At 36.3% G+C, this 12396-nt stretch overlaps 1 protein-coding gene across 2 annotated transcripts in view; it reads right to left on the bottom strand.

Annotated features, from left to right (window-relative positions):
• Positions 1 to 12359, bottom strand: part of LOC139965676 (Fanconi anemia group A protein homolog) — a 31486-nt gene extending 19127 nt beyond the window's left edge. The window contains exons 1-13 of one of the 2 annotated variants that reach the window (XM_071968286.1): positions 12188 to 12359; positions 10393 to 10514; positions 9219 to 9452; positions 8251 to 8346; positions 7425 to 7608; positions 6639 to 6755; positions 5883 to 6029; positions 4959 to 5101; positions 4415 to 4490; positions 3527 to 3660; positions 2757 to 2867; positions 1158 to 1253; positions 251 to 319 (exon numbers count right to left, since the gene is read on the bottom strand). In XM_071968286.1, coding sequence (XP_071824387.1) covers positions 251 to 319; positions 1158 to 1253; positions 2757 to 2867; positions 3527 to 3660; positions 4415 to 4490; positions 4959 to 5101; positions 5883 to 6029; positions 6639 to 6755; positions 7425 to 7608; positions 8251 to 8346; positions 9219 to 9452; positions 10393 to 10514; positions 12188 to 12218 — 1560 coding nt within the window. In that variant the 5' untranslated portion in view covers positions 12219 to 12359. The other variant, XM_071968287.1, reaches the window with a different exon arrangement.
• Positions 12360 to 12396: the final 37 nt, after the last annotated feature.

The following is a 12396-nucleotide window of genomic DNA, read 5'->3' as shown; positions in this document are numbered from 1 at the left end:
ACTAATCAGAGATTTTTGTAATATCATTGCACCTGCTGACATCCACCAGGCAGTAGGTTTTTCTCACTGTACCTTACCACTGTACTGTTTATTAAACAAGACAAAAGATGTGTTTTAAACTGTTTCTTTTCAATTAAATTATGTCACCTCCCCCAGCTTCACAACCCCCTGCACCATAGTAAAACAAGATGAAAGACAGGATATGGGTATGTCATGGCTGCTTTTCATGTTTTCAATTTGTAATACTTACCTCATCTTTAACTCTTGTATTAGTCTCCGATGGTTTCTGCTTAAAGATCCCAGTCGAATCCCAAGGTACCTGGATTGAAACCAGATGAGTTATAGTAAAATTCCAGGCAAACGCTTCAGTCTCAAATATTGTAAAATGTGTTCTAAGATCTTTTAATTGTCTAACAGCCCTTACCAATCAAATCTCTTTAATTGATAATACCCAAAATATAAACCAAAAGTCTGCTACATTAGTCAACATAGATATTGGTCGGATGAGGTAATAAAGCACAAGTATTTCAGGTTATTATGCAACAATATTATCATAAAAATAATAATAATAAACAAATAAAAATAATGAATAATAAAATAAATTAAAAAATTAAAATAAAATAAGACAATAAAAATAAAATAAGACAATATTATAAGAATGATATTAATTATATGAGCTGCTCATGCAAGAAACATTCTTCTTGCAATGCACATGACCCTACAAACTAAGCTGGACGAAAGATTAAAATAATCGACAAGCACAGAAAATGATTGAATGGCATTGGCCAATGAGACTAGTATGAAGATGTTTGTGCAACTTCTTCTTATAACGGAATGTGTCATTAATTACTAACAACAATTTAACTTTCATTTGATGTTAAAAGTACTTGCTTCTCACTATCACTAACATTCCTTATGCTTACGTGAAACTGCTAAGAATTGGTGGTCGGAGACAAGCAAGTTTCCCATGATATGGAATAGCAAGTTATAATTGTCAAATGTCAGTGCTGTTAAAAGGCACCGAGCCCACTATGATATAAATGAAAGCAAGGCATGAAGGCAATACACATTTATTTACTTCCAACATGGTACGTGATGACTGGAATACATATCTGTAATCAATAAGCCATTTAAATCATAAATAATGAAAAACGAACCTTTAAGTCTGTAAGCCTTGTCTTTGCCAGGGTAATATAATCATCTAGTAACACATTATACTTTGCTGGGATGAATGATGAGTGTTGTACATGGACCTGTAGGATAAACAGGCTGTTGTCATGAATGTATTAGAGGTCAGAGTGTCAGAGGTTACAGATGCAGGTCACATGAGATGTAGCACAGACTGTTAGTAGTACTGCAAACTTGCTGAATAATATTTTGCTTCTATTGAATGACCACAAGACGAAATAATTTCATTCGCTTTTATCCTTCTTTGTCAGAATACCACTTATTTCCATTTTTTCTCCATCTGTCACAAAAACAAACAAAACTTCAATCTTTTTCATGACATCTTGTCTACATTTCAAATCTTGTCTAAGATCATAGCAGAAAATTGGATTTAATATAACCATTGCTCTGTTTAATCATACTAATTTCATCCATGCTACCATATATATAATTTTAATATCACATATCACAACACTGAGAAAATGACATCTTTTTTGCAACTTTCCCCAACTTTAAAATTAAAATAAAGGGAAATTGTTTTTAACATGTAGCTGAAAACCAACCAAGCAAAAGCTAAACATTTATGGTATAACTTGAAAATTGCAGTACAGAGAAACTGCTAAAACAATTTTTAACTCATGTCTATATGTTGTAATAGTGCCATAAGGAGTTTACTATTAATTATTATTATTAATGGATTATTAATGGATTAACTCAAAGGAAAGTGCATATTACAGGTCAATCAATCAATAGTCATATGCCAAATTGGCCCATTGACCTCCTCGAAGATTATACACATCATGAGGTTCACAGCACTTATTAATATTAATCCGACGTCTGCCATCTTCAATCAGGTGGTTAGCAAAACGACGGGACCATTTGGTTAAGTTGTCAATCCAACGCATATGTGGACGTCCATACAGTACAGCATACAGTACAGTAAGCCATACAGTACAGCCACAGTTAGACCTTCACTCCGCACAGCGTGTCCGCACCACTGTGCTTTACGTTGAAGAACATTTTGATGAGAGAACAACCGACGTCCTGCAATCTTTGCGTTCAACTCATCATTTGACACGTAATTGTTCCAAGTTAGGCCTAGCAAACGGCGCCATACTTCTCTGCCCAACGCATCAAGGCGATGCATGTCAGCCACTATCATGGTCCAAGTGCTACAGCAGTAAGTTAGACGTGATGCCACCAAAGCCTTAGTCAGGTGGAGTTACAGGTCACTCTGTTTCAATATTCCATTGATATCCACAGCTGTTTGGAATCATCAAATGGAGCCAAAAGTTTCATTTAGTTCTTTTTTCCTACAGTCATTTCTGTAAGAATTTTTGACCCATTTCTGTTCAAAGACTGCCCCTTGTAGGAAGCCAAACATGTCGCATTTGATGTGTTATATATGCTTCACATCACACAAAGGCTGGATAAACAGCTGTCTTTAGACAGGGTATTTAAGAGATAGCTACGAAAAGGGAAGTAAGTCTTAAAATCTCTCTTTCTGAAAATGTGGAAGTAAAGAAATACCAAACCTGCAGAAGAAAACTACTGAATCTCGACCATGAATATTCATGACCTCTTGTTACCTTTAAGAACTGAGCTGATTCCAGAGGCACCAGATTTGTTAGGAAAGAGAGGAAGAACGTGACCTCTTTCTTGCTCGAGAAGAACGGATGATTTGACCGGCAGAAGGAACCCTGCAAGACATTAACGTGATAGTTATGTGATTTCAAAACGAAGCATCTTGTGTAACACTGTGATATCGATTTGCCACTTTTCCTCCAAAAGGAACCCGTCTGTGGTTTTGTCACGTAATGATTAATAACAGGTCCAAGTTTGGTAGGGCAAGAAATAAAATGTAATGATACTATATAATGCAGTCAATAAATTCGATTTCACTCTGGAAGACTTCATGTCGAAAACTTGATGAATCAGCAATGAATGAATGAATGAATGAATGCATGAACGAACGAACGAACGAACGAACGAACGAACGAACGAACGAACGAACGAACGAACGAACGAACGAACGAACGAACGAACGAACGAACGAAGGAACGAATGAGGAAAGAGATTGGTACACAGCAATAAAATGACAATATCAAGAAACTACTACAAAAAAAAACACAGTAATATTTAATCAGTGATTACAGCAGTTCAGTTATTTTTACATTCAAAATTACAGTTATTTAACCTTAGTCCAGTTCCCACCAGCACTCCTTTTTCGATCACGTATCGACAACTACATCGTTCCGGTTTGAACATTATGAGGTTTCGATCAGCATGTGACTAGCTGAATTAATGGAAGACGATAAGAATGTTTGCCTGGTATTAAACTCATGGAAGAAGAACTTACTTGAAACCAGTCTTCATATGACATGAACACATGGACACCCTCATTGGTGGCTTGTCTAGCCAATAGGAATGCAGATATCAGACCTTCCTGTTCAAATGATTCAAATGCCTCTTGCAAGAAATACTCCAGTAACTCTGAAAAATCAAATGTAAGAGTGTTGTATGATTTCAAGTTCAATATTAACAAGTTTTCAAACATGCTTTCCTATCTCTTCAGATGCATCAAATTATTCTCAATCGTGGAGAAGGATGGTATCAGCCACTTAAAGGCATTGAAGACTTGCCTCAAACCGCGTGGGGCCATCTGAAAAAGTTTACTTTCTGTTGCTTGCAAGTGACGTTTTGTTTGTGTCGCTACAAAATGCAGACAGTAATGAAAGGTGATACCTTGTTATCTTTAGCTGGACCTGAGATGTCCATCGCTGTATCGTTTATACACTGTGCTGTGGCTATTGACCACAGCTGTATGTACTGACTGTACACTAGTGTCTAATTACCGACGGTAGCAAGCTTTGTGTGTATTTTCTGGGATCGATGGTGGTGTCTAACACTTCTGTGACACCTCACTCGAAACTAGGTCAGATTCGTACCAACATTAGACGTTTCTTTTTGTGCGAGTCTTCACACCCTTAAAGTGTCTGGATGAAGGAAATGCTCTCAGTAAGGCAGTAAACTGTTTGAAGTGACCACTCTGTTAATTTCTTCAAACTTGGGCACTATTAAAGTAACGAAAACCAAAGATTATGCTACTCAAGCAATTGTGTTGTGTTGGAAAAGGAGATTACCAGTTGCCGTGGTAATCAACAGTAACAAGCTCTTGCCAATCAGTTCACAATAAATTTTGAATATTTGGGCATACTGGAAATCGTTTGCAATAAGTTGTATTTACCTTTAAATATCGGTGTGATGTCTGTGGAAGTCACCATTAAATATGATGAAAATGACAAAGCTATCTTCCAGTTGACCTGCAAAAAGGACACAAAAAGACAATATAGAGCTTGTTTAACTCTTTGCCTCACCTTGTTACAAATCTATGTTATTATCTGTGCCAGTTGTATTAATCTGTAAATATTAAACACAGTGTGTGGCACATTTGAATATTGAATTAGTTGGAAGAAGTGAGAAGGAACCCAAGAAATAATAAGATGGCTAGTTATGGCATCACCTGGACAGAATTGATCAACAGACTAGTCATAAAGGGAATCTGTTCTTGTGATTATGATGGGATTGAAATGCCAATCGCTTTAAGTTCATTTCATTAACAGCCATTTAAGGTTTCTTAACATCTTGTTTTCTCTTTGTGAGGATGGGTCTCTACATTTTCATGCCTTTTAACAGACTTTTACAAACCTTTCTCAGTGAGTATAGTAAAAAAAGTCTTATGACTTTTATCATTTCGCATTACACATTCCTCTCTTTTGAAACTGACCAACCTCTTCCTCTTCCAGGATTCTCTTCAGTATCACTAGCATCTCCTGCGGTTTCATCTTGTGAGTCAGCTCCTGAAACAGTCGCCGGGTTAGATCATTGGTCTTGGCGTAACTCCATTCTCCTTGCTTGGTAAATGCATCCGTAACTATTGAATGGAGAATAAACATTATTTAAACCACAACTTATAACTCATATTCCTTCATCTTTTAAAGACCATCGGTGTAGCCTGAAATGTGCTAGAAAGTCAAAAAGGGTATAAAAAAACCCAACAAACTTCAAGTGACATTTTACTGACCACCCTGAAATCACTGATTAATGAAATGTTAAGAAAACCGTAACTGACATGTGTGTCTGGGAATAACGTACATTCTGAAAGGTTGCTTAGTTTATCCAACACTTATTTAATCATCTAATAAGATACAAATATCGTCCCTTAATCCTCTCTTTGTCCCTCTACAGTTAATCTCCTACCTCTCCTCTTCCCCTGTTGGTCTTTCTTTTTTCCATCCCTTGTCTACTAATCCTCTTACATCTATCTCTTTTGTGTTCACCCTGCTCATTAACATGTCTGTATTCTGTGCTTGTATTTGTCCTTTCTGTTACTGTTACTTGTCATTCAGCCCTGAAGTAGATCCTGCTAGGATCGAAACGTCAGGCCCTCTTACTTTTACATAAGATACAAATAGATTGGAGAAAACTTTAAAGTTAACATTTTTGCAAACCGTAAGCTATAACGATAAACATTATATTATCGACGTTAGCATTAAGTGACTGCAACTGAGTGATTTTTATGACAGAGTTACAGTGGTGACAGGTCTCCGAGAATCATATCAAAACCAAACGTTTCTTCATCTTCGTCACTGATTAAAATGACTATGACAGAGAGAAAGAGAGAATGGTAAATACGAGTAATTCTTATGACATACCTGTCCACTTTGGCTTGTAGCTTACAAATTTCATGAGTTGTGTGCGTGTGAACTTTTTGAACGATGCATCAAGTACGTGTCCCTTTAACCAAGACGTTTGCAGAAAGAGACGATCCTGGATGTGGATTCGGGAGTGATCATAGACATCTGAACGGAAGAGATATGCAAAAATAACTGTAATGACGAAATGCAGAGTAGAAACATTTCACTTCATGTTATTGAGGTCCATGGCTTGAGGCTCTATGTAGTAAGCAATGTGGCAAAGGTCTTTAGTTTATTAACATTGGGACATGACCTGTAATATCATGCTGAAGAAAAAGAAGGGTATGTGGTACATTTCTAAAGATGCAAATACTTCAAATTTGTTATGAAAGTAATTTATAGTCATTTTTCAGTCTTGCTAAATACACTTCATAATGAACTGTGCTGATTGAGAAATACATATTTATAAAATTGCACTCAATTCTGATCCATTCACACTCAAATTCAAAAAGGGAACCCTAAAACCATTATCTGTGGCACCCACAAAACAGTAAATAGTATCCCATCCATAGAAAGGTGAGAGCAGTGTGTAAAATGTAAGTGTTGGTGACTGATCACATGATAATATGTGGTAATTAATGTTACCTCAGAAATATATGACAATCGTTTCTGCCCTCCCCATTGAATTTACAGTGGTGTATATAAGGTTACCTTCAAAGATTGCTCCAAGTAGAAGCTGAGTAGCTTCTTAAAGAGTGGTACATTTAAGGTTACCTTCAAAGATTGCTCCAAGTAAAAGCTGAGTAGCTTCTTGAAGAGGTTGTTCCTGACTAGATGACTTGGACGGTTCCTCTTCTGAGAAAGCATTCTTGACCAAAAATGAAAGTAAATCTGATAGAATAGACGAACAGTGAGAGTAGCCACATGTCAAAGAAGAACTTTAGTAATAAAGCTCGAAATCACATTTGATCTTTTCATTCATGCAATACGAAAGTGAGACTTGTAGACTGAGAGTCAATGTATGTGGGCCGTTGTAGGTAAGAAGATAACTTAGCTGCTTAAATAATTGATTAAAGTCATTTTATATTGATTTACAATTATCAATGCCCTTTTATTGATTATTTTTTCCTTTAATTTTTTTTCCTTTTGTTTTCTTTCAGTTACAGATGGTTGCATTTGTAACATAACATCTCTCAGTAGGTAGAGTAAAACAGGCATGAGAACAAACCTGTCTAGTTACTTCCATAAGGGGCCATTAGGGACAAAAATGGATGTTTAATATCTCCAGAATTAGGAATACTTTGATTACTTTCAAACTAAACAGCCCCACATTGTCTAGCCTCTAAGAGATTCCCATAGCAGATGAACCACCTAAAGCCAACTATTTGTTTTGTCAAACTCTAGAGTGAAGTTGTCATTGTTGTTACATTGTGTGTCTTTACAAAAAGTGATCTATATTGCCAGAAAACAAAACAAATGAATCTAATGGAAGGGCAAAAAGGTTATATGTAATTTGAATAATGTCCATTGGAAAAAAATACAACTTTCCATATTTCTTACCAGTTATCATACATTTTGATAGTTCTTCTTTATCTCTGTTGAAGTCACCAATGATGAGGCTCAGTAAATCTTTGATAAGTCTTTTGTAAATTACTCCATTTCCAAGATTTGCTTGAATGAAGAGTTCCAAGGGTACGATAGCATTCTTGTGCAGAAGCCAGATCAACTCCAGGGGTAATGGCATCTAACAAAAAAGGTAAATAATGACAATTCTAAATTTCAATTCTTTCTGTGGTCAAAAAAGAAAGTTAATGAAAGAAAAAAACCCACAAGAAGTACAAAGACACAAATGAAGGATCTGCACCTTTTGTTTTTATTTACAACTTAATTAAGCAGAGTGAGCTCAACAGATTGTAAAATTCAACATTAATTACACAAGATAACAATTTTCTAGTTGCATGAGCCCTTTAGTTCACATGTGAACCACCGCAACATTCATTTAGATTACAAAGGAACTAATTGTTAATCTAGTTGTTTTTATTTACAACCTAAAGTAAGCAGAGTGAGCTCAAAAGATTGTAAAATTGAACCTTGAATGAGCACCGTCTATCCATTTTTTGTGTAGAATATGTTATTTTGTATTAATTTCAAAAAATAACAAGTTTCTAGATTCATGAGCATTCCCTAATTAGTTCACTTATGCACCACCTCAACATTCATTGTAGATTACAAAGGAACATGTTAGTCTAATTCATTAACAGATAACTAATGCATTAATTCATCTTTTGTGATAGTTTATCATACAGCAAAGATTTGTGATTGTCAGTTTACCATCAGCTTGTCAGTTTTATTTAATACTTGAGTGTAATACTAAAGTTTAACATACCTTGTTTGTGACAGACTCCAGAAAATGTACCTTATCGAAAGATGAGAAATTGGAGGAAAGATGCTTGATTGTTTGTAGGAGGGCATCAAATCCCTTCTGCAAAGAAAAGTGAGACAGAGAATGGTTGACATTTCCACATTTTTGTAAAATCTTGCAATGATATGTACTGTATCTGCAGAATGATAACACTAACCTAAACTAGACATGAGGTTTTCACTTTCTGTAAGACAAACAACATATGTGTTACATGATTACTGTCTTTTATTATATACAGTATGGGCTACCAAGTCTTGAAATGCATTTTCTTCTCTTTGGGGGAGGATTTCTGGTGGCTGAAGCGAATAGCGAAACTGCTGAACTTTTCCAAATCTTTAGGCAAAAACCACATCCTCATAGCACTTTTTAATCAAACAGATATGAGTTTTGTAAAATTTTGTAATATTTGGTAAATGCATGGCAACAGCGGAATGGATGATGTCATCAGGGCAATTCAGCTGAAACTGTATTTGTTTTTCTTTATAACTTATTCATCAATTATCCTCAGAGAAAATATATATTTCTAAAAAAAAGATAAAGTTTGATGAAATTCTTGCAAAGTACATACAAAGGTGACAGCAAAACAAACATTCCAATTGTATTAGGATAAATCATCAAGAAGGTTGAATAGCCTCTGTAAAGCTTGTGCAGATAAATTGGTCAGAAGGCATCACAGACCCCTACTGTGATCCAACTTCCTGGAGTACTGTAGGTTTAGCCAGTTAACATAAATGTATTCAATCAACCATATCTCGGGTTAGTAACAAGATATTGAAATAGGGCTTTTCAACTAGCAGTGTGGAAGAATTTTTACTTCAATATAAGTTTCACATTGTTTGTCACCAGAAAATCCTTTTCACTGTAACAGACTAGATACTCCAACTGGTAAACTATCTACTGGCAATTATTAAATTTTAATAGAATTACTGTACCTTTTGATCTTCTGAGTGAGAGAGAAAAGTTTGTTCCATTTTGATCTTGTTCTTCACAAGAAACTCTGAGAGTAGTGAAGAGCATTTCTTAGCAGACAACACAGACACTGGAATTCCAGATAGATCAGCCTGACTTCTCAGCACTGTTAATAGTGAGTCCATGTTATCTATTGACCTCTCGTCAAGGTTATATTGACTTGAGTCTTCACCATCAGCTTCTTCATTGTACTGCTTCTAATCATTGGAATAACAAAGAAGATAGTAAAATTATGTTTAACAGCTGTACACAAAATCAATATCTCATTTATCATACAAATTCAATCAATTATGCAATGCCCTCCCCCTCCCCCCCCCCCCCCATTCCCCACTGACTACTCACTTGTAACCCAAGAGCATATTGTTGCCACTGAATATGAGGACATGATATCAATTTACCACCTCCCCCCTCCCCCGCCCCCATGTTGACATAACTTGGTCAGTACCTACACTGTATATTGAACGGGAGGGGTGGCATTGCGAGCATCACTAATTGTTTTGGTGGTTTCTGCCCAAGTATAAAACACCTCACCCAGAAACAAATAGTTTGTTCAAGATTAAAACTGAATGCAGAAAAAAATGTGAAGGTAACTGGAAGTCTCAGGACTTATGCATCACTTAGTGCAACCTGATACTTTTCATGAAAAAAAAAAAAAAAAAAAACGAATGTAAATTTCAGGCTATGATACTATTAAATGCTCTGGGTTGCCTCTATCTGCCATGAATGAACTTTACGTTTGTCATTGTTAGCAATCGCAGCTTCATTAGGTTCAAGCTGTCTCTACCAACAGGAGGCTAAAGAAACTTGAAATTAATCAGGGCCTTTTTTCAAATTTGGAGATATTAAATTTCTGGGGTAGTAAATAAAATCCGGGGACATCTATGGAGACACTCCTATTACAAATCCATAAATAGTACATAAACTCCAGGGAATGTCCCGGACATCTGGTCCCTTATTTTAGCCATCAGATTTGCACTACATTGGGATGGGTCTCGATGAGCTAGGAATGAGATTGATTCACTTTACCAAGCTGTTGCAACAAAATGAATATCAGTAGTAATGAGTATATATATGATAAATCAACTGAAAAATTTCAGACTGTTCAATGAACGTTTAAAGACATGTTTGAAATACTACCAGAAATCTTTCCTCTCCAAATTCTCTAAGGAGTCCATGCAGGTCCTGATTGTGATTAATCAATCGGAAAATATCTTCCTTTAAACCCGCGTAAGGCTTTGTCTTTTTATGTCTCCTTTTATCTGCAAAAAAGTGAGAGAAGAAAATGTGCAAATCTGGCCGAATGAATCCTCTATGATCTGACCACTCAGAATGTGCCTTTTGTTTATCTCAATGGGAGCTTTGTATTTCAAGGCTAGGATACAAATTTGATTGTAAAACCTATAGAAAACTTTTCTTGTCCAACTAGTGGGTTGAAACACTTAATGATAAACCTTTTCTCATGAATAATGGAAGTATTCATTACAGCCAACCCTTTGAGCTTTTCCTTTTTGGTCAATTCTGTGCATTCATTGTTTTGGTTGATTTAAGGTTCTACAAACTCATTGCTTCAAAATTATTGTATATTTCTTGATGTGTTTCCAAACAATTAAGTCAAAAGGTGCTGTAAGTTTGCAAAATTCGTCCCTAACGTAATTTGGTGACTTAGGCTTGATCAGTGCAAGTGTTATTTCTGTGTCCAATGTGCTGTCAATGAGGGATTCCCACTTATTCTTTCTAAACCCTCCTTGATATAAATTTGTCATAATTTGTTTACTGGTTGTGGCTATTTCCCCTATCTAGGGTGAATAAGCATGGCTTAACGTTAGTTAGAACCAACTCAAGTTACACCTATTCTAAGTATCTTTTCATGTTTATAGTTGGGTGAATAACCATGTGAATAACCATAGCACACTTGCTTATTGACCAGATCACAGTCAGTGGGCTGGGAGACTCAACAAACCATATAGCAAGGTATATGCATCTTATCTAAAAAACAGTCAAATCACCATAATGTTTAGTGTTAATTTATTATACATAATTAGTGTGTAAGACCAAAGAAAGTACCCAAAGAAATTAAAATATCTTTCATAAAATATACCTGTATTTGTAAGTGCTTGCAAGAATAGTAGGCTTACCTGAGGATGTTTTATTAATTTAGCTACTATATGGAAATTAAATGTTTAAACATGCACTTTATTTCTGTTCTTATACAATGATTGAAATGTTTTTCATTTTAATAGTCCTACCCAGTGGCGGTTACAGGATTCAAAAACGGAAGAGTGGCCTTGAGGCCGTCTAAGCTGAATTGATGCTGAGGGTGTGACGTCCTCCCAAGAAAGCAATAGGAGCCTACATATTTTTAGATGTGAAATGGTGTATTCTGGGGCATATTTTGGCTATAAATTATGTCTATAATGAGGGCTACAAGCAAGGTTCGAGCTAATATCTACTTAGTTGTTTTGTGAGAGTTGAGGAGCAAAGGGGCTGTACACCGGCCAGACCTCCACTCCATGGATCCATTTGTGATATGTTGTGTTCCTTAGATCTATGGAGTATGGGTTGTCTAGATAAGTGTTACACCAGCTTTTAACACTTTCTTTATTGAACAGACGATTGGTTGCATGGCTCCCATGTTCACTCCACCACTAGTTCTAGTCCCATACAAATTACAATAGTTTAGAAGGGCTAGTACTAGTACGTAGGCAGCTTGTGCCACTGTTGTGGCCTAGCAAGTATCAGTCAACCAGTGGTAGGCTACTGCCACTATAGTTAACCCTAAATTAACTCAGTTGCCGGTTTGGAGATGTAGGTCTCACTAAAGCTAGGCATCGCCAAGGCCTATATCATATGTCTAGGCCCTAGTCCTGTTAGGTTCACATTGCCCCCATTTACGAATTTGTGCTCAAATGGCTATCTGTCCACGCAGAATTACCCAAAACACATCTCAGTTTTGCCTCTGCCATGATTTTCTCAAGGTAGTTTTGAAGTTGGTGCGCCAATGTGCAATATCCCAAACCGAACAGTAGAATGTAAAATAGTGTCGTACACCTTCCACTCTTGGTCGGACTGTCTTTCTTTCACACCCTGGAAGAGTAGTGGGTGGGTCTTATGCCCCCTGCATACTTTTCATTGGAGCAGCTT

This window comes from Apostichopus japonicus, chromosome 3 (assembly GCF_037975245.1).
Source record: "Apostichopus japonicus isolate 1M-3 chromosome 3, ASM3797524v1, whole genome shotgun sequence".
NCBI classification, from domain to species: domain Eukaryota; kingdom Metazoa; phylum Echinodermata; class Holothuroidea; order Aspidochirotida; family Stichopodidae; genus Apostichopus; species Apostichopus japonicus.
Note: the sequence above shows the minus strand (reverse complement) of the source record. Positions and strands in the feature narration are given on the sequence as shown.